The 25545-nt window shown below is 65.9% G+C and overlaps 1 protein-coding gene across 4 annotated transcripts in view; it reads left to right on the forward strand.

Annotated features, from left to right (window-relative positions):
• Positions 1–25545, forward strand: part of RIPOR1 (RHO family interacting cell polarization regulator 1) — a 42500-nt gene that overhangs the window by 6627 nt on the left and 10328 nt on the right. For 2 of the 4 annotated variants that reach the window (XM_054169940.1, XM_054169938.1), the window contains exons 1-5: positions 3852–3965; positions 21093–21219; positions 23741–23890; positions 24218–24296; positions 24585–24608. In XM_054169940.1, coding sequence (XP_054025915.1) covers positions 3899–3965; positions 21093–21219; positions 23741–23890; positions 24218–24296; positions 24585–24608 — 447 coding nt within the window. In that variant the 5' untranslated portion in view covers positions 3852–3898. Of the gene's footprint in view, positions 1–3851; positions 3966–9282; positions 9572–21092; positions 21220–23740; positions 23891–24217; positions 24297–24584; positions 24609–25545 lie in introns of those variants that run through there. The other 2 variants (XM_054169937.1, XM_054169939.1) reach the window with 2 other exon arrangements.

Below are 25545 nucleotides of genomic sequence, written 5' to 3' on the forward strand. Positions count from 1 at the left end.
AGGGCAACCACTGTGCACTGATCCCCTTGTCATCGACATTGCCCTGCCCCACGGAGCTCCCAGACGTGGCTGTGGCCTAATTAGTGCAGCTCCATGGTGGGGCTGGCAGCATCCGGTCCTCGCCTGGGGGACATCTCAGCAGGGCTCGGCAGCCCCAGTTAAAATTGGGTCAGCTTGGTGGGATCTAGGGCGGGCAGGAGGACGAAAGGGGCATCAGATACAGTGGGGAGAAGTGTGGCTTCATCCCTCCCCTCCACCTGGAGCTCCAGGGGTGCTCCAAGGTGTCAGGATTTAGGGCCTGGACCGGCAGGATGTGATCCAGGGCAGCTCATGATGCTCCCTGAGGAAGCCGGCACAGCACCCATCAGGTTGGCAACCTGCACTCACGCCTGGGCTTGGGACACTGGGAGAGCTCCTCTGTGCCCTGTGGAGGCTGAAAGGGACAGGGAGGGTGGGGTGGTGCTGCCCCAGTGTGGACTTGCTGCCTGTCAGAGGCTTGAGCACAGCTCCTGCTCCCCACAGCTGGGGTTGGAAAGTGGTGGTGGTGGTGAGGGCACCAGGTGCAGCTCAGAGCAAGGGTGCTGGGTTCTGCCTCTGCCCCAGTGCTCAGCCCTCCTCATGTCTCTCCACTGCCTGGAGATGCTGTCAGGGGGCTGCAGCATGTGTGGAGTTTAGAGAGAGCTGCAGCCTGGGAGACTGTGGGAGCATTGGAGGGGTTCCAGCCTTGGCTTTCCTGGCAGGAACAGGCTGCCAGGGGGCTGAGCGAGCGTCCCCCGGGAGCGTGCACAGGCTGCCTGTCCTGGCAGGACTAAGCACAGGGCACAGGCAGCTTGCTCCAGCTTCAGCTCTTGCTGGGAGTGGTGGACCCCCAGAAAATGCTGATGTGCTGAGTTGGTGGGGCCAAGGCCCCTGCCAAGCCATGGTGGTGGTGGTGGCTGTGGTGGTGTCAGCAGTGGGAGTGGAGGTCATGGTAGTGTCAGTGGCATGTGTTGGTGGTGGCTGTGCTGGTGATGGCCATGGCGGTGTCATTGGTGGCCATGGGTGGGAGCGATGGGGGTGGTGGCCATGGCAGTGTTGTTGGTGGCTGTGTCAGTGGTGGCTGTGGTCATGCCGGTGTCAGTGGTTGGGGTGCTGGGGGTGTCGGTGTGGGCAGGGATGGCAGTGGCAGTGGCAGTGCCTGTAGGGGTTGCCGTGGCAGTGTTGGTGCTGGTGTTGGTAGCAGTGGGGGTGGCCGTGGCAGTGCTGGAGCCGGTCCCAGTGGCGGTGTCGGTGTCAGTGGGGTGTCAGTGCTGGTGTCGGTGTCAGCACCAGTGCCAGTGCCGGTGTCAGTGGGATGTCAGTGCCGGTGCTGGTATCAGTGGGGTGTCAGCACCAGTGCCAGTGCCAGTGCCGGTGTCAGTGGGATGTCAGTGCTGGTGTCAGTGTCAGTGGGGTGTCAGCACAAGTGCCAGTGCCGGTGCTGGTGTCAATGCCAGTGTCAGCACCAGTGCCAGTGCCAGTGTCAGTGGGATGTCAGTACAAGTGCCAGTGCCAGTGCTGGTGTCAATGCCAGTGTCAGCACCAGTGCCAGTGTCAGTGGGATGTCAGTACAAGTGCCAGTGCCAGTGCTGGTGTCAATGCCAGTGTCAGCACCAGTGCCAGTGTCAGTGGGATGTCAGTACCTGTGCCAGTGCCGGTGCTGGTATCAGTGGGGTGTCAGCACCAGTGCCAGTGCCCGTGTCAGTGGAATGTCAGTGCTGGTATAGGTGTCAGCGGGGTGTCAGCACCAGTGCCAGTGCCGGTGTCAGTGGGATGTCAGTACCGGTGCCAATGCTGGTGCTGGTACCAGTGGGGTGTCAGCACCAGTGCCAGTGCTGGCGGCGGTGCCGGTGTCAGTGGGCTGTCAGTACCAGTGCCGGTGTTGGTGTCGGTGCCGGTGTCGGTGGGGTGTCAGTGCCGGTGCCGGTGTCAGTGGGGTGTCGGCGCCGGTGCCGGTGTCAGTGCCGGTGCCGGTGTCAGTGCCGGTGCCGGTGGCGGTGTCAGTGGGGTGTCAGCACCAGTGCCGGTGGCGGTGCCGGTGTCAGTGCCGATGCCTGTGGCGGTGTCAGTGGGGTGTCAGCACCGGTGCCGGTGTCAGTGCCGGTGCTGGTGGCAGTGCCAGTGTCAGTGGGGTGTCAGCACCGGTGCCGGTGTCAGTGCCGGTGGCGGTGCCGGTGTCAGTGGGGTGTCAGCACCGGTGCCGGTGGCGGTGCCGGTGTCGGTGCCGGTGTCAGTGGGGTGTCAGCACCGGTGCCGGTGTCAGTGCCGGTGCCGGTGCCGGTGTCAGTGCCGGTGCCGGTGTCAGTGGGGTGTCAGCACCGGTGCCGGTGGCGGTGCCGGTGGCGGTGTCAGTGGGGTGTCAGTGCCGGTGTCAGTGCCGGTGCCGGTGTCAGTGGGGTGTCAGCACCGGTGGCGGTGTCAGTGCCGGTGCCGGTGGCGGTGTCAGTGTCAGTGTCAGTGCTGGTGCCAGTGCCGGTGCCGGTGTCAGTGGGGTGTCAGCACCGGTGCCGGTGTCAGTGCCGGTGCCGGTGTCAGTGGGGTGTCAGCACCGGTGCCGGTGCCGGTGCCGGTGCCGGTGTCAGTGGGGTGTCAGCACCGGTGCCGGTGCCGGTGCCGGTGCCGGTGTCAGTGGGGGTGTCAGCACCGGTGCCGGTGCCGGTGCCGGTGTCAGTGGGGTGTCAGCACCGGTGCCGGTGTCAGTGCCGGTGCCGGTGTCAGTGGGGTGTCAGCACCGGTGCCGGTGCCGGTGCCGGTGCCGGTGTCAGTGGGGTGTCAGCACCGGTGCCGGTGCCGGTGCCGGTGTCAGTGGGGTGTCAGCACCGGTGCCGGTGTCAGTGCCGGTGCCGGTGTCAGTGGGGTGTCGGCGCCGGTGCCGGTGTCAGTGCCGGTGCCGGTGTCAGTGCCGGTGCCGGTGGCGGTGTCAGTGGGGTGTCAGCACCAGTGCCGGTGGCGGTGCCGGTGTCAGTGCCGATGCCTGTGGCGGTGTCAGTGGGGTGTCAGCACCGGTGCCGGTGTCAGTGCCGGTGCTGGTGGCAGTGCCAGTGTCAGTGGGGTGTCAGCACCGGTGCCGGTGTCAGTGCCGGTGGCGGTGCCGGTGTCAGTGGGGTGTCAGCACCGGTGCCGGTGGCGGTGCCGGTGTCGGTGCCGGTGTCAGTGGGGTGTCAGCACCGGTGCCGGTGTCAGTGCCGGTGCCGGTGCCGGTGTCAGTGCCGGTGCCGGTGTCAGTGGGGTGTCAGCACCGGTGCCGGTGGCGGTGCCGGTGGCGGTGTCAGTGGGGTGTCAGTGCCGGTGTCAGTGCCGGTGCCGGTGTCAGTGGGGTGTCAGCACCGGTGGCGGTGTCAGTGCCGGTGCCGGTGGCGGTGTCAGTGTCAGTGTCAGTGCTGGTGCCAGTGCCGGTGCCGGTGTCAGTGGGGTGTCAGCACCGGTGCCGGTGTCAGTGCCGGTGCCGGTGTCAGTGGGGTGTCAGCACCGGTGCCGGTGCCGGTGCCGGTGCCGGTGTCAGTGGGGTGTCAGCACCGGTGCCGGTGCCGGTGCCGGTGCCGGTGTCAGTGGGGTGTCAGCACCGGTGCCGGTGCCGGTGCCGGTGTCAGTGGGGTGTCAGCACCGGTGCCGGTGTCAGTGCCGGTGCCGGTGTCAGTGGGGTGTCAGCACCGGTGCCGGTGCCGGTGCCGGTGCCGGTGTCAGTGGGGTGTCAGCACCGGTGCCGGTGCCGGTGCCGGTGCCGGTGGCGGCGGGGGTGTCGCTGCGTGCCCGGCGCAGGCCGCGGCGGCGCCGTGCGCTGGCGGTTTCCTGCGCCGATCACATGGCTCCGCGTTTCCATGGAGAGCCCCGGGGTGGGCGCTGCCAAGAGCCGCACGGACTCGCCGCTTGCTCCCGGTCCATGGGAGTGGAACAAAGGGGATGCACCGAGCCGGGCCCGCTGTCGCCCCCCGCCTCTCCCGGGACATGTGAGTGCCGCTCGCAGCCCCGCGCCCCGCTCGGGCCGCGCCGGTGGCGGGCGGGGAACAGGCGAGGGGGGAGCGGGGCCGGGGGGCTTGGGGAGGGCTACACCCTGGGGGGGGCCACGTCGCAGCCTGCCGCCGCCTGCCAGCGTCCTCGTCTGCCACCCGCCGCCCGGCCCCGCACCGGGCACCCGAAGGAGCACGGCGGGGAGGGTGGGGATGGGGACGTGGGGCTCCGCTCCGCCACCCCGGCCCCGTGGCTGGCACAGCTGCTCCACACCCTGCACCCGGCACGCCCGGGGAAGGAGCCGCCGGACCGCGGCGTGGCGGGGCGGGCACCCTCCACCAATGTCACCGGGCGGGCACCACCCACCAATGTCACCGGGTGGGCAACCCCCGCCAGTGTCGCCCGGTGTCCCCGCAGCCCCTGGCTGGGGAGTGTGAGGTCCTGCAGCCGCCGCCTCGCTGCCGGGTGTGGGGTAGTGGCCCTGGTTTTGCGCCGTGGAGGAGATAGTGGCTGAGCCGTGCGCAGCCCGTGTCCCTCGGGACAGCCGGGCAGGGGGACAGCAGGCGCAGGGCACAGTGGGCACAAGGGGACAGCAGGCACAGGGGGGACAGTGGGCACGGGGGGACAGTGGGTATAGAGGGACAGCAGTCACAGGGACAGTAAGCACGGGGATACAAGAGGCACAGGGCAACAGTGGGCACAGCGGACAGCAGACACTGCGACAGCAGGCACAGGGGGACAGCGGGCACGGGGGGACAGCGGGCACAGGATACATCAGGCACAGGGCTACAACAGGCACACGGGGACAGCGGGCACAGGGGGACAGCGGGCACAATGCCTGTGCCCATATAGGGCCCTGCCCAAGCACCTGCGGGACACCAGAGCCATCAGTGCCAGGGGAAAGGCTGTTGCCCACCTGCCCCACTCACACCCCTTGCACCCAAGCAGGATGCCGAGGGGCAGTCCTGGGGGACCTGGGTGCTCTTGGTCAGCTGGGTGCTGCCACCTCCTCCTGGGCATGGGGGGAGGAATGCCTGCAGGAGTTAAGGAGACAGATCCCCTTTGTTGCTGGCCCGATCCTGCTGTCTCCCAGCCCTCCCCAGCCTGCCAAGAAGTGCTGGGGAAGGCCTCACACCATTAACTCCTTCCTCACCGCACCTCCGCCCAGCTTGAACAGCCCCTGCCAGCTCTGCCCCTGCCACAGTCCCAGCAGAGACTTGCTGAGGCCACCAGCAGGTCCTGGCCTTGCTGTAAGCCCCAGGCTGGCCGAGGCTGGTGGCTGAGGAGCAGCTCTGCTGCCCTGCCCGAGCAGGGCTGGGACGTGACGCTGTGACGCTGCAGCAGGACTTGGTGTCGCCACTGCTGCCCACTCTCGGCTGGTGGAGGTCCTGTGGGGGGAGAGGAGCAGTGGTGGGACCTGGGGTAATGGTGGCTGAACCCTTGTGGAGGACGTGGTGTGGTGGGGTTGAAAGTGGGAATGCACCGAGAGATGGGCAGGGCAGGGATGGGGGTGCTGGGATGGGCAGCTGATGGGGTGGGTGTTGGGGTGCAGCCAGGAGGGGGCTGCTGACCTGCAGCATGGATGATGGGAGGGATTGGGGCATCTCCTTCCAAACCCTCCCCAAGGCTCTCCTGCTTTGCCCAAGAATCTGCAGCCCAGGTTGTCAAAGGGTGCCTGGGACAGGCCCTGAGAGGAGCTGGGATGGGGCATGGGGACATCCCTCAGGGCTGCCACCATGCTGGTCACCAGGCTGGGCTGATGGCTGAGGAGAGGCAGGCATGTCACTGCTCCTGCCACGGCTCGGACCGAAAGGTCAGGACCCAGAAGCCCCAGCGTGGGCAGGGAGCTGGCATTCAGGGTCCCCAGGGCAGGGCGAGGGCAGCCCCTGGGCTGTGTCTGCAGGCAGAGGCCACAGCTGGGCTGAGCCCTGGGCCCGGCTCGGGTTATTTATAGGGCTGCCATTTATAGCTCTGCTGCTGCTGCTGCCCATGGGCACCGTGGGGGCAGGGCTGCTGCTGCCCGTGGGCACCGCGGGGGCAGGTCTCCAGCACTCTGCCGCTGCCTGGATGCAGGGTGCCTGGTCCCTCCGGCAAGGGATGCCGCTGGTGGCCTCGGTGCCAGCCTGGCTGTGGGTAGAGCCTGGCTTGGCACAAGAGCTGGTCCTGCTCCAGCCCTCGGGACATCAACCCTGCAGGGAAAACCCAGCGCTGGGCGGGCCTTGGGCTGCCAGCAGGCTGTGGAGCTGCCCCTGCTGCACTCTGCAAGGAGCAGAAGTCGGAGGGGGCAGCTGTGGGACACTGGGGGGGTGACCCGAGGGGTCAGCTGTGGTGGGACTAACATCTGAGGGGTCAGCCATGAGACTATGGTGGGGTTGACATCTGCATCCCCCCGACCAGGACTGGCCCCTGCCTGGCCACCAGTCCCTTGGTTCTCCTCCCAGCCCTGAGGGTGAATCTTCTTGGCAGAATTGTCACCTCCTGCCCCCAGCTAGGGTCTCCCTCATGGCCAGGAGCTCTTCAGGTGCTCACCAGGTTGGTGCCTACGCACTGGCACTCATCTCCCCAGCCCCCTTTGCCCAGTGGTGATTCCTGCCCACTAGGCACCTGCTGAGGCTGGCCTGTGCCCTTCCCTGCCGTGCAAGGGTGTCCAGGCACTACTTGCCTGCAAACTGCCTGAAGTAGCTTCTTCATCACCTTGGCCTTGGGTGCTGGTGTCACCAGGGGAATGTGCTCCTGGGGCTGGTGGCACCTCCAGAGAACGAGTGATGCTGGATGGGCACAGCCGTGGTGCTGGTGGTCCCAGGGGCAGAAGGGAGCCCCCAGCAAGCCTCCCCAGGACTCAGTTCTGCAGGCTGTGGGGTCTCTGGTGTGCCATGGAGGGCTGGGCGATGGGAATGCCCTCTTGGATTGCCTGGAGTTGGGCTGTGCCTGCCCAGGCCCGGCAGTGGCTGTACCCCCGGGTCTGGGCATGGCTGCCCAGGCAGGATCCTGCCTGTGTGTCCAGCTGCTGAGCTGGGCTCGGGGTGCTGGGGTCAGCTCCTCAGGCCCGGCCTGACTGGGACACCCCACAGGGGGCATGCAGGAGAGGTTCCACCCACAGCCCTGCTGCGTGGGAGGGTGGAGGCAGCTGCTGAGCCTGCAGGGACATCCCTGAGCTGGGGGAGGTGACCAGCAGCCTGCGTGGTCATCAGGCTGTCCCTCTCCCCGTGCCTGCCCCTGGCCCTGGCCCTGCCAGGGGACAGTGATTTATTTAACTCAATTAGTGCCCAGGCCTGGCAGCACTGGCACAGCTTGTGCCCTTCCTCTGCCCTCCCCTGGCAAGGTGTCTCCACGCAGGCAAGCCCTGCTGAGGGCTGTGCAGGGTGCTGGGAGCTGCTTGGAGATGTCCCATGGCTACCTCTGGCATCCTCTTCCAAGCTCTGAAGTGCTCAACCCCACCTCCTGCTTCTCCTAGGGGCATCCCCATGGGTGGTGCCCAGGATGTTGTGCCAGGCAGCTTTCCTGCACTGCCCCAGCTGCCCCGTGGCCCTTTATGTGCCCGCAGACACTGCCAAGAAGAGGCAGGGTCCTCCCCAGGTGGCATGGCCTGGCTGGCACCCTCCTGGTAGGGAAGCCTGGGCGTCCCTTCACTCTGTGTGGCACCTGAGAATGCCTCTGCCGGCAGCTTCAGTGTGGCTCTCGTTAACCTTTAATGAGAACAAACGAGCTGGCAGGGGCTGGCACTGCGGGCACGGCGCCTGGCCGCCCGCCGGACACCGGCTCCGCATGGCTGCCAGCGCAGCAGAGGCTCTGCAGGAGCCCAGCCAGTCCCGGGGCACTGCCAGGAGCAGTGCCTTCCAGCCCTGGCACAAGCAGCAGGGGCTGGCAAGTCCCCTGCCCACAGCAGCCCCCAGGGCAGGGCACTGCCCCATGCTGGGGGGATGTATCTCCCCTACGTGTGGTCCTCATGCAAGCTCTGGAGGGCTGGTGTGGAGGTGGATCCCTCCTCACCACACTTTGGGTGTGCCAGGCTGCTGGCTCCTCTCCATGCCCGTGTCAGGGATGCAGGTGGGCAACAAGATCCTTCCATTGGCCTCTGGTGAGACCCTGGCACAGGTTGCCCAGGGAGGGTGTGCCTGCCCCCTTCCTGGAAGTGTTCAGGGCCAGGCTGAATGAGGCCTTGAACAACCTGGGCTGGTGGGAGGTGTCTCTGCCCATGGCAGGGGAGTGGCACTGGATGAGCTTTGAGGTCCCCTCCACCCCAAACAAACCATTCTGCGATGCAGGTTTGGCAGTCCTGGGATGGTCCTCTGGGGCCCCTGATCTCCCAATGGGGCTAGTGCTGGGCACCCCCCCACTTAGGCACCAGGATGAGAGGGTGACACTGCTGCAAGCTCCACCTTGCCCATGGCAGGCAGACTGTGCCACCCTACCAGGTGTCCCAGGTGCTTCTCCTTCCTTATCTACTGGCTGTGGGACCAGCTCTGGGCTGTGGCAGTGCTCCCACAACTGGCTCAGCCTCCTCGGGAGCAGGCAAACCCCTCCACGATGCTACCCCAAGTTTTTCCTGCTGAACCTGGCCTGACCTCGCTCTAAAAGCAGCAGCAAACAGGAAAGGAGCCTGGGAGGGAGGTGTCCCTTCCTGCCCCGGTGACGTGGTGACAGCAGCTGGTCCCAGCTTGGATGGAGCTGGCTGCTCCAACCTCCTCCATGGCAGCTGGGAGAGGGCTGTCAGTGCTGGGTGCCTCAGGGCCAAGACCTGTGCAGGGAGCTACAGAGCTATAGCCACAGAATCTCCTGGTTGTGTAGGGCATCCCTATGTCCCAAGCAGGGTGTTGTGGTGCCCATGAGGTGCTGCCAGCTGCTGGAGTTGGAATGGAGGTCAGGTGGACCCCTGTGGGCATGGGGGCATCCATGTAGGAAGGGCACCCAGCATCTTTGGAGATCCCTCCAAGGAAGCCCAGGCTGGAGCCAGCCCCTCCCAGGCTCTGGAGACCCACATGACAAAAACTGGGGGTGTAGGGGGGTACAGGGTGGCCATGGGGATGCCCACATCAAAGCCACGGTGGATACCTGGAAGGGAGTCTCTGAGGGGAGCAGCCGCACAGGGGACTGGCTGGCGCAAGGCTGGCATGGCTGGTGGGGGACACTGCAGTGCCCAGCCTGGGCTGCAGCCTGTCCCATTCTGCTTTAAAACCCAGAGCAGGGCTGGGGGAGGCGGGACTTGGCACCACAGTGGGGTCCCCTCCCATCTCTCCGTGCCTCAGTTTTCCCATGGGGGTGGTGGGGAGGGAAGGATGGGGACTGAGCTGTGCCACCCCTGCTCCTGGGGCAGCCAGGGCTGGTGAGGTCTCCTGTCTCCGAGAAGGACGAGTGTCCGTCTGTCCCTCGTCCTGCCGCCTCCCGCCGTGCCCAGCCCGTGGTGCTGGGCGGTGATGTCAGCCGCGGGCAAGGGGAAGCGTGGGAGGAGACTGCGGCCCGGGGGGAGCCCTGCCGGCCCCGGGCCCCGCACGCAGCGCTGCAGGCAGACGGACAGACGGACAGGCATGAGAGAGCCACGGGCCGCCCAGCCGCCGAGCCCAGCCCGGGGGCGACGCTCTGCCCGCCATGAACGGCAAGCCCAGAGGTACCGAGCGCTGGCAAAGGCCGCCCGGCTGGGGTCAGGGGGGGCTGGCTGGGGGAAGCAGCTCGCCCGGGCAGCAGAGCTCACCTTGCCCGGGGGCAGGGACGTGGCTGTCCCCATGGTGTGCAGCCATGGGGCAGGGTGTCCATGGCAGGGTGGCGCCCGCTGGCTTCCAGCCTTGCTGCTGCCCAGGTTGAGAGCCAGGCTCAGCACCCCAGGGTAGGAAAAGGGCCACAGCTGCCCAGCGTGGCACTGTGGCTTTCCTTGGCAAATTTGTTTTCTCCCCTTGTGCCCTCCACATCTTGCCCATGCCTGTGCCAGTGACGACAGAGCACAGGTGCCAGGCCTCCCTGGTACCGTGGCCCCACGGGACCTGGCCAGAATGGGGGAGCATGGGGCTGTGGCTGCTGCCCAGGCAGGGTTTGGGGGCTGAAGCTACTGGTACCCAGCAGGGCACCCTGGAGATGAGCAGCACTGGGGGAAGGTGGCATGTGGGATCTTTGCTGCAAGGTTATGCCAAGCCCAGCAGGGTCGTGCTGAGCCCCGTCTTCTGCTCAGCACCACTGAGAGGGGTCACAGCCCACTCAGGAGCAGGGTCTGGTGCCCCTGGCCCAGCTGCAGTCCTGTCTGGCAGGGTGTGGAGTTGACTCTCTAGGCCTCTTGAGCCTGGCTGGGTGCTCCTGTGCCGCTGGGGAGGTGGGGGAGGACCCACTTGAGCCATGGTGGTCCTGGGCTGGTTCTCAGGAGCCATCCTCGGAAACAGGTTGGGCTTGAGCTCAGCCAGGCTCTGGGGAACCCCTGGCCTCAGCTGCAGCCACCCCCCAGGGTCCCAGTTTGGGGCTGGTGTCCCCCTCTGGCTGCCAGCTGGGAGCCCCTGGGTGGGTGTTGGGGTGGTGGCCGGACTGTGCCGGAGCCGTGCCCTGCCCTTCCTCAGGGACACTCAGGGTAAATCAGCACTTCCTGCCATTCTTCCCGCTCAGCTCCTTCCCTTTCCTGCCGCCCTCCCGCTCGGCCGAGGAGCCAGCCAGCCTCCGGGGCCGCCAGCGTGGACGCTGCCCACTGTGCCCTGCGCTGTGCCCTCCGCTGTGGGGCCAAGAGCACCCTGCCAGCGCCCACACCACCGTCCGCTGCTCGGCTGGGGGATGCCACCTCATGGCCAGGGGCTTCTGTCCCTGTGGGGTGCCAGGGAGCTGGGATATTGTTCGCTGACTGATCTGCGCCCCCCCAAAAGGTCTCAAAGGGGGAGGAGGTGCCAGAGGCCTGCCTGGAGGAAAGGCAGAGCATGGAGGGGGCAGGGAAGAGGCACCCCAGGTTCCCTGTGACAGCATGCCATGGTGTTGGTGCCCTCTGTAACTGAAGTGCCATGGCACTGGTCCCCAGGTGTCCTCTGTAACTGAAGTGCCAGGGTGTCGGTGCCTGGGTGCCCTGTGTGACTGAAGTGCCATGGTGTCGGTGCCTGGGTGCCGTGTGTGACTGAAGTGCCATGGTGTCGGTGCCCACGTGCTCCCTGTGACTGAAGTGCCATGGTGTCAGTGCCCGGGTGCCCCGTGTGACTGAAGTGCCATGGTGTCGGTGCCTGGGTTCCCCCTGTGACTGAAGTGCCATGGTGTCGGTGCCTGGGTGCCCTGTGTGACTGAAGTGCCATGGTGTCAGTGCCTGGGTGCCCTGTGTGACTGAAGTGCCATGGTGTCAGTGCCTGGGTGCCCTGTGTGACTGAAGTGCCATGGTGTCGGTGCCCACGTGCTCCCTGTGACTGAAGTGCCATGGTGTCGGTGCCTGGGTGCCCTGTGTGACTGAAGTGCCATGGTGTCGGTGCCTGGGTGCCCTGTGTGACTGAAGTGCCATGGTGTCAGTGCCTGGGTGCCCTGTGTGACTGAAGTGCCATGGTGTCAGTGCCTGGGTGCCCTGTGTGACTGAAGTGCCATGGTGTCGGTGCCTGGGTGCCCTGTGTGACTGAAGTGCCATGGTGTCGGTGCCTGGGTGCCCTGTGTGACTGAAGTGCCATGGTGTCGGTGCCTGGGTTCCCCCTGTGACTGAAGTGCCATGGTGTCGGTGCCTGGGTTCCCCCTGTGACTGAAGTGCCATGGTGTCGGTGCCTGGGTGCCCTGTGTGACTGAAGTGCCATGGTGTCGGTGCCTGGGTGCTCCCTGTGACTGAAGTGCCATGGTGTCGGTGCCTGGGTGCCCTGTGTGACTGAAGTGCCATGGTGTCGGTGCCCATGTGCTCCCTGTGACTGAAGTGCCATGGTGTCGGTGCCTGGGTGCCCTGTGTGACTGAAGTGCCATGGTGTCGGTGCCCACGTGCTCCCTGTGACTGAAGTGCCATGGTGTCGGTGCCCACGTGCTCCCTGTGACTGAAGTGCCAGGGTGTCGGTGCCTGGGTGCTCCCTGTGACTGAAGTGCCATGGTGTCGGTGCTCGGGTGCCCCCTGACTGAAGTGCCATGGTGTCGGTGCCTGGGTGCCCCCTGTGACTGAAGTGCCATGGTGTCGGTGCCCACGTGCTCCCTGTGACTGAAGTGCCAGGGTGTCGGTGCCTGGGTGCCCCGTGTGACTGAAGTGCCATGCTGTTGGTGCCTGGGTGCCCCGTGTGACTGAAGTGCCATGGTGTCGGTGCCCACGTGCTCCCTGTGACTGAAGTGCCATGGTGTCGGTGCCCACGTGCTCCCTGTGACTGAAGTGCCATGGTGTCGGTGCCCACGTGCTCCCTGTGACTGAAGTGCCAGGGTGTCGGTGCCTGGGTGCTCCCTGTGACTGAAGTGCCATGGTGTCAGTGCCTGGGTGCCCTGTGTGACTGAAGTGCCATGGTGTCGGTGCCCACGTGCTCCCTGTGACTGAAGTGCCAGGGTGTCGGTGCCTGGGTTCCCCCTGTGACTGAAGTGCCATGGTGTTGGTGTCTGGGTGCCCTGTGTGACTGAAGTGCCATGGTGTTGGTGTCTGGGTGCCCTGTGTGACTGAAGTGCCATGGTGTCGGTGCCTGGGTGCCCTGTGTGACTGAAGTGCCATGGTGTCGGTGCCTGGGTGCCCTGTGTGACTGAAGTGCCATGGTGTCGGTGTCTGGGTGCTCCCTGTGACTGAAGTGCCATGGTGTCGGTGCCTGGGTGCCCTGTGTGACTGAAGTGCCATGGTGTCGGTGCCTGGGTGCTCCCTGTGACTGAAGTGCCATGGTGTCGGTGCCTGGGTGCCCTGTGTGACTGAAGTGCCATGGTGTCGGTGCCTGGGTGCTCCCTGTGACTGAAGTGCCATGGTGTCGGTGCCTGGGTGCCCTGTGTGACTGAAGTGCCAGGGTGTTGGTGTCTGGGTGCTCCCTGTGACTGAAGTGCCATGGTGTCGGTGCCTGGGTGCCCTGTGTGACTGAAGTGCCATGGTGTCGGTTCCTGGGTGCCCTGTGTGACTGAAGTGCCATGGTGTCGGTGCCTGGGTGCCCTGTGTGACTGAAGTGCCAGGGTGTCGGTGCCTGGGTGCTCCCTGTGACTGAAGTGCCAGGGTGTCGGTGCCTGGGTGCTCCCTGTGACTGAAGTGCCATGGTGTCGGTGCCTGGGTGCCCTGTGTGACTGAAGTGCCATGGTGTCGGTGCCTGGGTGCCCTGTGTGACTGAAGTGCCATGGTGTCGGTGCCCGGGTGCCCTGTGTGACTGAAGTGCCATGGTGTCGGTGCCTGGGTGCCCTGTGTGACTGAAGTGCCATGGTGTCGGTGCCTGGGCTCCCCCTGTGACTGAAGTGCCATGGTGTCGGTGCCTGGGTGCCCTGTGTGACTGAAGTGCCATGGTGTCGGTGCCCGGGTGCCCTGTGTGACTGAAGTGCCATGGTGTCGGTGCCTGGGTGCCCTGTGTGACTGAAGTGCCATGGTGTCGGTGCCTGGGCTCCCCCTGTGACTGAAGTGCCATGGTGTCGGTGTCTGGGTGCTCCCTGTGACTGAAGTGCCATGGTGTCGGTGCCTGGGTGCCCTGTGTGACTGAAGTGCCATGGTGTCGGTGTCTGGGTGCTCCCTGTGACTGAAGTGCCATGGTGTCGGTGCCTGGGTTCCCCCTGTGACTGAAGTGCCATGGTGTTGGTGTCTGGGTGCTCCCTGTGACTGAAGTGCCATGGTGTCGGTGCCTGGGTGCCCTGTGTGACTGAAGTGCCATGGTGTCGGTGCCTGGGTGCCCTGTGTGACTGAAGTGCCATGGTGTCGGTGCCTGGGTGCCCTGTGTGACTGAAGTGCCATGGTGTCGGTGCCTGGGTGCTCCCTGTGACTGAAGTGCCATGGTGTCGGTGCCTGGGTGCCCTGTGTGACTGAAGTGCCATGGTGTCGGTGCCTGGGTGCCCTGTGTGACTGAAGTGCCAGGGTGTCGGTGCCTGGGTGCCCTGTGTGACTGAAGTGCCATGGTGTCGGTGTCTGGGTGCTCCCTGTGACTGAAGTGCCATGGTGTCGGTGCCTGGGTGCTCCCTGTGACTGAAGTGCCATGGTGTCGGTGCCTGGGTGCCCTGTGTGACTGAAGTGCCATGGTGTCGGTGCCTGGGTGCTCCCTGTGACTGAAGTGCCATGGTGTCGGTGCCTGGGTGCCCTGTGTGACTGAAGTGCCATGGTGTCGGTGCCTGGGTGCCCTGTGTGACTGAAGTGCCATGGTGTCGGTTCCTGGGTGCCCTGTGTGACTGAAGTGCCATGGTGTCGGTGCCTGGGTGCCCTGTGTGACTGAAGTGCCAGGGTGTCGGTGCCTGGGTGCTCCCTGTGACTGAAGTGCCAGGGTGTCGGTGCCTGGGTGCTCCCTGTGACTGAAGTGCCATGGTGTCGGTGCCTGGGTGCCCTGTGTGACTGAAGTGCCATGGTGTTGGTGTCTGGGTGCTCCCTGTGACTGAAGTGCCAGGGTGTCGGTGCCTGGGTGCTCCCTGTGACTGAAGTGCCATGGTGTCGGTGCCCGGGTGCCCTGTGTGACTGAAGTGCCATGGTGTCGGTGCCTGGGTGCCCTGTGTGACTGAAGTGCCATGGTGTCGGTGCCTGGGCTCCCCCTGTGACTGAAGTGCCATGGTGTCGGTGCCTGGGTGCCCTGTGTGACTGAAGTGCCAGGGTGTCGGTGCCTGGGTGCTCCCTGTGACTGAAGTGCCAGGGTGTCGGTGCCTGGGTGCTCCCTGTGACTGAAGTGCCATGGTGTCGGTGCCTGGGTGCCCTGTGTGACTGAAGTGCCATGGTGTCGGTGCCCGGGTGCCCTGTGTGACTGAAGTGCCATGGTGTCGGTGCCTGGGTGCCCTGTGTGACTGAAGTGCCATGGTGTCGGTGCCTGGGCTCCCCCTGTGACTGAAGTGCCATGGTGTCGGTGCCTGGGTGCCCTGTGTGACTGAAGTGCCATGGTGTCGGTGTCTGGGTGCTCCCTGTGACTGAAGTGCCATGGTGTCGGTGTCTGGGTGCCCTGTGTGACTGAAGTGCCATGGTGTCGGTGCCTGGGCTCCCCCTGTGACTGAAGTGCCATGGTGTCGGTGCCTGGGTGCCCTGTGTGACTGAAGTGCCATGGTGTCGGTGTCTGGGTGCTCCCTGTGACTGAAGTGCCATGGTGTCGGTGCCTGGGTGCCCTGTGTGACTGAAGTGCCATGGTGTCGGTGCCTGGGTGCCCTGTGTGACTGAAGTGCCAGGGTGTCGGTGCCTGGGTGCTCTTGGCCTCTGGCGGGGCGGGCCGAGGGGCGCCTGGACGGCAGAGCTGCTGCAGCCCGCAGTGGGAGGGGGCCCGGGGCCGGAAGGGGCTGGCGGGGGGCCGGGGCGGCGGCGGGGTCACGGCAGCGGGGCCGCAGCTGTCCAAACAGCGAGCAGCGCCGCGGGGGCTGGCGCCAGCGGGCCGCGTTCGCAGGCTCCCGAGGTCATCTCCGCCGTGTGCCCACGGGACGCTCACCCAAGGGTGCCATTGGGCGCCGGAGTGGGTGGGTCGTGCCGCCGGGGTGGGGTTGGCAGCACCCCCCGCTTGCCACATAGGCCTCAGGTGACCGAGCCGCTGGCGGGATGGACCCTGCCACCCTGGCAACCATGCCAGGCCCTTGCTGCCCTGTCGCCCTGCTGTGCCCAGGGAGGGGGCCGCAGTGCCACCAGCATGGGGACCACAGCCCAGTCCTCACGGCCGCTCCTTGGGAAGCGCTTTGGGGTTGTCCGTGGATACCGGTCCCCCGGGGCGAGGGGTGATGAGCAGCCGGCACGGTGCGTGGCGTTGCTGGAGATGCTGCTCAGAGCCCCCCCAGTGCCAGTGCTGCGCGGCCGGGCTCGGGGGGAGCCGGGCCGGGGCGCCTCCGAGCAGGGCAGCGTTGATAAAGCCGCCGGAGCGACCTGGGGCTGCTGTCTGAGTGTCGGAAACAGAAACCAGCTGGGACCAATCCAGCCGGTCCGACTGCCCCCTCCGCGCTCCGCCAGCATTCTTGGGATCCCAATCACCTCCGGAGCACCGGGCGGGCGGCGGGACGCGAGCGGGAGCCCGGGCTGGAGAGCCCCAAAGTGGGCTCCGGCACCCGCTCCGCCGCGCTGCCCACCCAGCTGCGCACAGCTGGCTGCTCTGCCCTCTTGGGCACTGCCCCGCGGGCAGCGCTGGCTGGGGACAGGCGGACAGACGGACGCCCAGGATTGCGTTTCCGGCTGCGGGAGGGCTGCGGGAGACCTGCAGCGCAGGCACAGCGAGGTGAAAAGCTGGGGCGGGAGGCGGCTTCGTTAGCACCGAAACCCTAATTAAGGGCGGGGGGCTGGCAGGGGCTGGACCTTTGAAGCAATACTTCTGGGTCACCACCTTTGGGACAGGACATTTGGGGCATCACGTTTGATAAAGGACCTTCGGGACAAGAGCTTTGGGGAAGCCCATTTGAAGCAGCATGCTTGGGACGCAACCTTCGGGACAGGACCTTTGGGGCAGGACATTTTGGAGCAGGACGTTGTGGGATGGGATTTTTTGGGCTCTTCATAAGAGGGAGGGATGTGTTTGGGGCTCGGCGTGTGGCAGGGACATCAGCGTGCTGCTCTGCCCGGTGCCATCTCCTGGCTCCTGGGGCTGGGTAGATGCTGCTGGCCCCACCGGTGCCCCCTGCGCTGCTGGCGGCAGGGCCGTACCAGGTACCTCTTATCTCAGTAATGTCAGGAATGCACCATGCCGAGGTTTTGCCCTCCCGGGGTTTGACCTCCTAAGCGTGCCAGGAGCCAGGACCCCACACCCTGCCTGCCCTCTTTCATTCTGCCCTCAGGCACCCAGCTCGCTGACTGCCCGTGCCAGGCTCCAGCATCCTTGGGGCTCCTGGAGCATTGCTCCCGCAGAGCCAGGGGCACAGTGTCCCTCTCTGCAAAGGGGGCTTGGGGTGCTGGCAAAGGAGCTGGGCTGCAGGATGCCAGGCCTGGAGGTGACGGGTGTTGTGGCAGACAGGCTGGCGCTGGCAGTGCCTGGGGCTGGGCACTGGGCTGGCTGGCAGCATGTCCCTTGCTGCCACTCAGGTCTAAACCCATCCTGTCAGCAATCTGGTGCAGTGCAGTGCAGTGTGTCGTGGAGGGGTTTGGGGAAGAGCTGTGTCCCTGGACTGGAGCACAGAGCTGTGGTGCTGGCACCAGCCACTGAGCCTGGCACTGCTCCATGTGCTGGAGAAGCAGCCTCAGGTGGCAGCATAGAGCAGGTGGCAGCAGGAGCCTCTGCAGGGTCTGGGTGAGCAGCTGGGGATAGCTTGCACTCTCCTGGGGAGTTGTGCTGGGGGCACTTTGACAACCCCAGATCTTCCCCTGTGTCACCCCCAGCACCCTTCCCCCCGTGTCACCTCCAGCATCCTTCTCCTGTGTCACCCCCAGCATCCTTCCCCCTGTGTCACCCCCACATCCTTCCCCTGTGTCACCCCCAGCATCCTTCCCCCTGTGCCACCTCCAGCATCCTTCCCCCTGTGTCACCCCCAGCATCCTTCCCCCTGTGCCACCCCCAGCATCCTTCCCCCTGTGTCACCCCCAGCATCCTTCTCCTGTGTCACCCCCAGCATCCTTCTCCTGTGTCACCCCCAGCATCCTTCCCCCTGTGTCACCCCCACATCCTTCCCCTGTGTCACCTCCAGCATCCTTCCCCCTGTGTCACCCCCAGCATCCTTCCCCTGTGTCACCCCCACATCCTTCCCCTGTGTCACCCCCACATCCTTCCCCTGTGCCACCCCCAGCATCCTTCCCCCTGTGCCACCCCCAGCATCCTTCCCCCTGTGCCACCCCCAGCATCCTTTCCCCTGTGCCACCCCCAGCATCCTTCCCCCTGTGTCACCCCCAGCATCCTTCCCCCTGTGTCACCTCCAGCATCCTTCCCCTGTGTCACCCCCAGCATCCTTCCCCCTGTGCCACCTCAGCATCCTTCCCCTGTGCCACCCCCAGCATCCTTCCCCTGTGTCACCCCCAGCATCCTTCCCCCTGTGCCACCCCCAGCATCCTTCCCCCTGTGCCACCCCCAGCATCCTTCCCCCTGTGTCACCCCCAGCATCCTTCCCCCTGTGTCACCCCCAGCATCCTTCCCCCTGTGTCACCCCCAGCATCCTTCCCCTGTGTCACCCCCAGCATCCTTCCCCCTGTGTCACCCCCAGCATCCTTCCCCCTGTGTCACCCCCAGCATCCTTCCCCCTGTGTCACCCCCAGCATCCTTCCCCCTGTGTCACCCCCAGCATCCTTCCCCCTGTGTCACCCCCAGCATCCTTCCCCTGTGTCACCCCCAGCATCCTTCCCCCTGTGTCACCCCCAGCATCCTTCCCCTGTGCCACCCCCAGCATCCTTCCCCTGTGTCACCCCCAGCATCCTTCTCCTCGGTGCCAGGACCCGCATCTTTCGCCCTGTCACCCCCAGCATCCTCCCCAGTGCAGGTGCCTGCCTGAGTGACCCTTTTAGCCTGTCCCCCGTGTCCCCAGGGGGCAGGGTGGGCTGGGGCAGGGCTGGGGCTGGATGTCCTGGTGTTGCTGTGCTCACCTCGCTGGAGCTGCGAGCCGCCCCGGCCGTGGGCAGCCCCACGGAGCCTATTGGGTACCTTCCTTGCTGTCACATCCACGTGGGACAGCCAGCAGCGGTGCCCTGGGCCCTGCTCGGTGGGGAACAGATTAAAGAGCCCTGCCAGGGGTAATCTGCCCAGGCCCTGCGGCTCAGCCGGGCTGCCAGGGATTACAGCTCCTCCTAATGAGCTTAATTGGGGCAGGGTTGGCCTGGAAACTGGAGGGACGCCGAGGGGGCAGGGCCCACAGAGCAGCTCCGGGGGCTTAGCCTGGGCCCCGTGTGCTGAGGAGGCAGCTGAGGGACCCTCTGCAGCCCGGCCCTGCTGGCATGGGAGGCACTGCTGGTGCCCAGCTCTGACTCCAATGGCCTCGGCTCCTCCCGGGCACTGCCACCCCCGGCCCCAGCGCTGTGTGCAGGGCGGTGACAGCAGGGCTGGGGGAGGTGACAGCAGGGGTGGGGGAGGTGACAGCAGGGCTGGGGGAGGTGACAGCAGGGCTGGGGGGAGGTGACAGCAGGGCTGGGGGAGGTGACAGCAGGGCTGGGGGGAGGTGACAGCAGGGCTGGGGGAGGTGACAGCAGGGCTGGGGGGAGGTGACAGTATAGATAGGGGAGGTGACAGCAGGGGTGGGGGAGGTGACAGCAGGGCTGGGGGAGGTGACAGCAGGGCTGGGGGGAGGTGACAGTATGGATAGGGGAGGTGACAGCAGGGCTGGGGGAGGTGAGAGCAGAGCTGGGGGGAGGTGAGAGCAGGGCTGGGGCAGGTGACAACATGGCTAGGGGAGGTGACAGTATGGCTAGGGGAGGTGACAGTATGGATAGGGGAGGTGACAGCATGGATAGGGGCGATGACAGCAGGGCTGGGGGGAGGTGACAGCAGAGGTGGGGGAGGTGACAGCAGGGCTGGGGGGAGGTGACAGCACGGCTGGGGGACAGCAGGACCCACGGTGCCCAGGGGATGCCCGCCAGCGGCCAGGCAGGTGTGTGCCAGGCAGGGCTGCTTGGAGTGGGCTGCCCAGCTCTGTTGTGCCAGGGGAAGGAATGGGGGTGGTGATGGGAGCTCTGGCAGTGCCAGTGTCCCCATGCTGTCCCTGGTGTTGCTGGGGCCGGGGGGTTGCTGCTGGTTGTGCCAGGGTGGGAGCAAAAAGCCCCTTAGGGAGTGGGGAGGTGGTTGGGGCTGGGTAGCTGAGGCTCATCTTCCAGCTCGTGAAGCTGCACCCACAGCAGCCCACTTGGCCTTCCCTGGCAGGGTTCATGTCCACTGGGCACCCAGTGGCCTGGTGTGTGGTGGCTCCTGGCCCCCATGGCTGGGCTCTGGGAGCTGGCAGGGTCATTGGCACCGAGTTGGTATCAACGGTGGCTGAGATGAAGTGGAGCATCCAGCAGGCTCTGTCCTGAGGACTGGGCTCCTCAGTGTGCCCAGCTGGCACTGCCAGGTCTCACAGGGCTAGGAGGAGCCCTGGACTCCCCTGCCTTGTGCTTTGGGCTGCTTCCTCAGGCCCTGGGCAGGGCTGCAGTGATGCTCCCTGTGACGTGGGCTGGCACTAGGGTCCAGGCCCCAGGACTCAGAAAGCTGCTCAGTCCTGGCTGGCATCGACTGCACCAGCCACCATGGGGACAGGCAGGGACAAGCAGAGGTTTCTGGGGCTCCTGGCACCATCCCTGGCAATGCCAGGAACAAAGGGCAGGGCTGGGGTTAGTCATGGAGCTGGACACATGCTGCCCACGGGGACTTTCCAGGGTCCAGCAGGGAATTTTTCAACCTCTCCTTCCCCAAAGCCAAGCTCCTGGACAAGCAGGGGACTTCTCAAAGCCCTCTGCTGCCCTGGCTTTCCCTCCTGGCTGCTGGCACCAGGAGAAAGCAAAGGGCTGGGCAGCTGGGTCTGCCCCCACGCCCTTCCTGCCCCTGCAGCAGGGTGGTACAGGCAGTGTGGGACATGGGACAAGGCAATGTTCAGGAGGGGGTGGCCAAACTGGGGCACAGCAGAGGGTTTGCCATGGTTGTGTCTGGAAGGGCCATGACAGGCACTGGGCATCAGCCCCTCCCTGGGGCTCCTTGCTCCCTGCAGCTCCCTGAGAGGAGGCTGAAGCCAGGTGGGGGTTGAGCTCTGCTCCCTGGTGTCAGAAGGAGAGGAAATGGCCTAAAATTGTGCCAGGGGAGGCTTATGTTGGAGAGGAGGAAAAATTTCTGTGCTGCCAGAGGGGTCAGGGCCTGGCAGAGGCTGCCCAGGGAGGTGGTGGAGTCCCCATGGCTGGAGGTGTCCCAGAACCCTGTGGCCATGGCACTTGGGGCCAGGGTTTGGTGGCCACGGTGGGGTTGGGTTGGTGCTGGACTGGATGGTCCTGGGGAGGCTTTTTCACCCCAAACCATTCTGTGATTCCCCCCGGGCAGGACACTGGCACCATCGCTGTGGGCCAGCAAGGGACCCGTGTCCTCGGTGCCAGCAGGAGTGTCCCTGGGCCGGCAGGGAGGGCAGGCTCCCCTCCCACGGGTTCTGTGACCGCCTGGCTCGGCGGCTGGCATCCTGGGTGGCAGCAGAGGCTGTGCCCAGTCGTGTGCCCCCGCGCTGCTGACCTGGCTGTGCTGTGCCCGCAGGGAGGCCCTGCAGGTCGCCCTCGACGATGTCGCTGTCCGTGCGCCCGCAGCGTCGCGCCCTGGTGCCCAGGATCAGTAGGAGCCAATCCTTCGCCGGAGTCAACTGCGCCCCCGAGCGGCCGCTCAGGTGCGTCACGGGCCCTAGGCTGCCCCCCGCCGGGCTGCCCCCCCGCGCCGGGCTGCCCCCCCCGCCGGGCTGCCGCCCCCCGCCGGGCTGCCCCCCCCGCCGGGCTGCCCCCCCCGCCGGGCTGCTGCCCCCGCCAGGCTGCCCCCCCCCGCCGGGCTGCCCCCCCGCGCCGGGCTGCCCGCCCCCTCCGGGCTGCCGCCCCCCGCCGGGCTGCCCCCCCCGCCGGGCTGCCCCCCCGCGCCGGGCTGCCCCCCCCCGCCGGGCTGCCCCCCCCGCCGGGCTGCCCCCCCCTGCCGGGTTGCCCCCCCCCGCCGGGCTGCCGCCCCCGCCGGGCTGCTGCCCCCGCCGGGCTGCCCCCCCCCGCCGGGCTGCCCCCCGCGCCGGGCTGCCCCCCCCTCCGGGCTGCCCCCCGCGCCGGGCTGCCCCCCCCTGCCGGGTTGCCCCCCCCCGCCGTGCTCCCCCCCGCCGCCGCTGCCCCCGGGACACGCAGGGCAGGCTCGGGGCTGGGGGGGCGGGCAGCTGCTGCCCCTCCCGAGGTGCCTTTCCCACCCTATCCCAGCACCTCCTCCGGGGACTTTAGTGCCAGCCGGTGGGGGGCAGGCTGCAGGGAGCCCCGAGGCCACGGGGGAGCCAGAGCCTCTCACCCCACCCCCAGCTGTGCCCTGTCCAGGGCAAGGTGAGGACTCTGCAGCCACCACAGCTTGGAGGTGTAGGTCATGCTCAGGCTCCAGGCAGCTCTGAAGGGCTTTCCTGGGGCCAGCTCTCAGCGGCTGTGGGTGTGGTGAAGGAGCTGGGGTGGCTTTGAAGTGTGTCTGGATGGCTCTGACGTCCTGTGCCTGCTGTTGTGGGAGTCTGGGGGAGCTCAGGGCCCGCTCCAGCTCCTTCCAAACCTGCTGCTGAAAGGTGGCCTGGGCTGCCCCTCAGCTGTGTGGTGAGGAGCAGCTGCTCCCTGCTCCTCTTCTCTGTCTTGCTTTGCTCCCATCACCGCCTTCCTCCTCCTCCCTGCTGAACCTCACCTTGGTGAGGAGCACCCCACATGCTGCCACGCTTCACACCTGTCCCTGTTCCTGGCTGCCCTCTCAGGTGGTCCCTGGCACCTGGGCATTCCATGGCTTTGGCCTGTGGGAACATTTTAATGCTTTCTACCCCTTTTCCTAGCACCCAGGCAGGCTCCACTGGTCCCATCTGAGAGCCATCCCTCAGCCATGTGGCTGGAGAAGGCAATGCCAAGTTGCCCTGCCAGGCTGTGGGCACCTTCACTGGGTGGGCACAAGCCCAGGAAGAGCCTCCCCGTGCCTGGAAGCAGACCTCCAGCCCTGCTCAGTGCTTGTCCCAGGTCTTCTCCAGCCTCTGGGCCAAGTGTCACTTTGCAGGCCACACTGTGGGATCTGGGGGTGCCTGAGGGGACAGGGAAGAAGGAGGACTTTTGGTTGGCTGGAGCCAAGTGTCTGGTGGGGAGCTGCTTGTGGGAGATGCCTCCAGGGGCCCTGGAGGTTGGGAATGGGGAGGGATGGTGGAAGTCAGACACTTACCCCTGGCTCTGGCTGGGGAGGAGCCCAAGGCATTTGCTGCTCCCCACCAATAATTCAGGGAAGTCTTTTGGCCACTCCTGGGAAGAGCAGCACAGGATGGGAGGTGCAGGCTGGGCTGAGAACTGAGGAGCCTGTGGTGTGTCCTGGGATGTGCTGGGAGCAGGAAGGGAAGGGCTGGGAGCAGGGTGGTGCTGGCTGGGCACAGGGCAGGAAGGGAGGGGATGGGTGCCGCCTCACTGCAGGCTGCCCCAGGGAGTCCCCAGGGTTAGGGGGCCAGGGGGGTGCGCAGGTGGAGGCAGCAGGCAGCTCCTACAGTGGGTTTGGTGGCTTCTGGAGAGGCTTAGCACCAGTGAGGATGTCTCTGCCTCCTGCTGCCCTGTGTGCTGGGGTGACACAGCAGATGGCCTCAGGGTGCTGCCATGCTGCCACCCCCTGGCATCAGCCTGGTCCAGGGAGCTCATGGTAGCAGGGTGGCAAGGTGATGGTGGCATCCTGCCATGGTGCCCCTGTTAACCTGGGGTGCTGGGGAGGGAGCTGAGCATGGCCCCTTCAGAAGGTGGCCAGGGCTGAAGATGTCCCCATGGGCACTCTGGGAATGTAGCTTGGCTCTGGCTGATGCCAGCTCTATTTACCTCTGCTCCCTCCAGCCGGTGCCTAAGACCCCCAGAGCTCCCCAGAGGCTACCCCAAGGGCTGACCCCACTGACCCCACTGAGACAGGCTTCAGGCCCTGCTCTTCACCAGCAGCTTCACGTGTTCCTCCTGGTCCTTGCCGTGGCTTAGGGGCAGCCAGATGAGCTGGGGCAGTGCAGAGAACAGTGCCCAGCCCCAGGACCCACCTCACCCAGGGACTCTGCCTTCTGGGAAGCCCTGGGGGAGGCAGGCAGGTCCAGCTGGACCAGGCTGCCATCCCAGAGCTCCTTCTTGTCTCAGGACAAGGTGCCAGGCAGGCTGGGGCACCCAGCAGGGTTTGTCTGCCTCTCTCCCCAGGAACCTCTCACCCTTCACCCCCACTGTGTCCCGCAAGGCTGGCTCCAGGGTCAGTAGGATGTTCTCCATGTCCCACAAGTCCCCACCCCCCAAGGTGCCTCAGCCCAACCGCCTGGACGAGGTCTACGAAGCGCTCAAGAAGGGCCTGACGTGAGTGCCTGGGGGCAGGGGGCTGCGGGCAGGGAGCCCCCCAGGGGCAGAGGACAGCTTCCCACCAGTGGGGGTGGCAGATCTCTGCTCCCAGCAGGCAGGGACGTGTCAGATCTCCCAGGTGTAGTGTCTGAGGGTTCTGGAGCTGTGTGGGGTCCCGGGCCCCGCTGTGTCCCGTACTGAGGCACAAGCGAGCTCCCTCACCCGGGTGCCAGAGTGAGGAGTGGGGACGTGGAGCCAGGGGTGCCAGGTTGGTGAGGTCTGTGGGTGGCAAGGAGCTCTGGATGTGGCATCCCAGCCTGACCTCTGCGGTGTGGTTGCATCCAGAGCCTACCTGGAGGTGCACCAGCTGGAACTGGAGAAGCTCAGCACCCAGATCCGTGAGTCCAAGCGGAACTCGCGCCTGGTGAGTGTGGCCTGGCAAGAGACTCGTGGGCAGGGGCAGGCAGCTGGCACTGTGGACATGGCTGGAGGAGCTCACTGTGCATCGATGTCCTGGGGTGGAGCGTGGCACAGCAGAGGGCAGCCCAGGCTCTGGTGGTGGGCTGCAGGGGCCTCCTGTCCTGCTGCCATGCATCTCCAGCCCTGGGTGCTGCCTGTGCCCGCCGGGGTGCGCTGGGTGCTGGGTGCTGGCCCTGCTCGGGTGGGCACAGCTGGCTCTGCACTGCCTCTCACCCTCTCCTCTCTCCTCCAGGGCTTTCTCTACGACCTGGACAAGGTGAGCGAAGTGGCTGCTGTCCTGTCTCTCCCTGTCTGCCCATGCCTGGGATGTGCTGCTGCCAGCCCCCTCCCCTTGCACTGCCCCCACTGCCTGTCCCTGTCCCCTCCATGGCAGAGTCCCTGTGGGATGGTATCAGGGCTCTGTGGGTAGGGTGGCTCTGGGCAGGGAATGAAGCAGGGGCAGGCAGGGGCCTGGGACCCTCTTCTTGCAAACAGAAGCTGCTAGTGGTGAGCACTGAGCCTGAGCTAGCTCTGAGGTGGGGATCACAGAACTGCTTTGCTTGGAAACCCCTCCAGGGGTGGAGAATCCACCACTGCCCTGGGCAGCCTGGGCCAGGCCTTGACAATTCTTCTGGGGAAGAAAGTGTTCCTCGTGACCAACCTAAACCTCCCCTGGGGCAACTTGAGAACACTTCCTCTCATCTTGTCGCTTGTTGCATGTGAGAAGAGCCCAACCCCCACCTGGCTGCAGCCTCCTCTCAGGGAGCTGCAGAGAGCAAGGAGGTCTCCCTCAGCCTCCTCTTCTCCAAACCAAACCCCTCCAGCTCCCTCAGCTGCTCCTCCCCAGCCCTCTTCTCCAGACCCTTCCCCACTTTTCTTGCCCTTCTCTGCTCCAGCTCCTCAGTGTCCTGGGAGTGAGGAGCCCAAAACTGAACCCAGGATTCAAGCTGTGGCTTTCCCAGTGCCCATTCCAGGGGCACAATCCCTGCCCTGCTCCTGCTGCCCACCCCAGTGCTGCTCCAGGCCAGGCTGCTGGTGGCCTTCCTGCCCCCCTGGGCACCCCCTGGGCTCATCTTCAGCTGCTGCCCCCCAGCACCCCCAGGTCCTTTTCTGCTGGGCACTTTCCAGCCACTCTGCCCCCAGCCTGGGGCTTTCTTTGGGTTATTGTGAGCCAAGAGCAGGACCCAGCCCTTGGCTTTGTTAAACCTCACACA

The sequence above is a fragment of the Dryobates pubescens genome, chromosome 19 (genome assembly GCF_014839835.1).
Source record: "Dryobates pubescens isolate bDryPub1 chromosome 19, bDryPub1.pri, whole genome shotgun sequence".
NCBI classification, from domain to species: Eukaryota; Metazoa; Chordata; class Aves; order Piciformes; family Picidae; genus Dryobates; species Dryobates pubescens.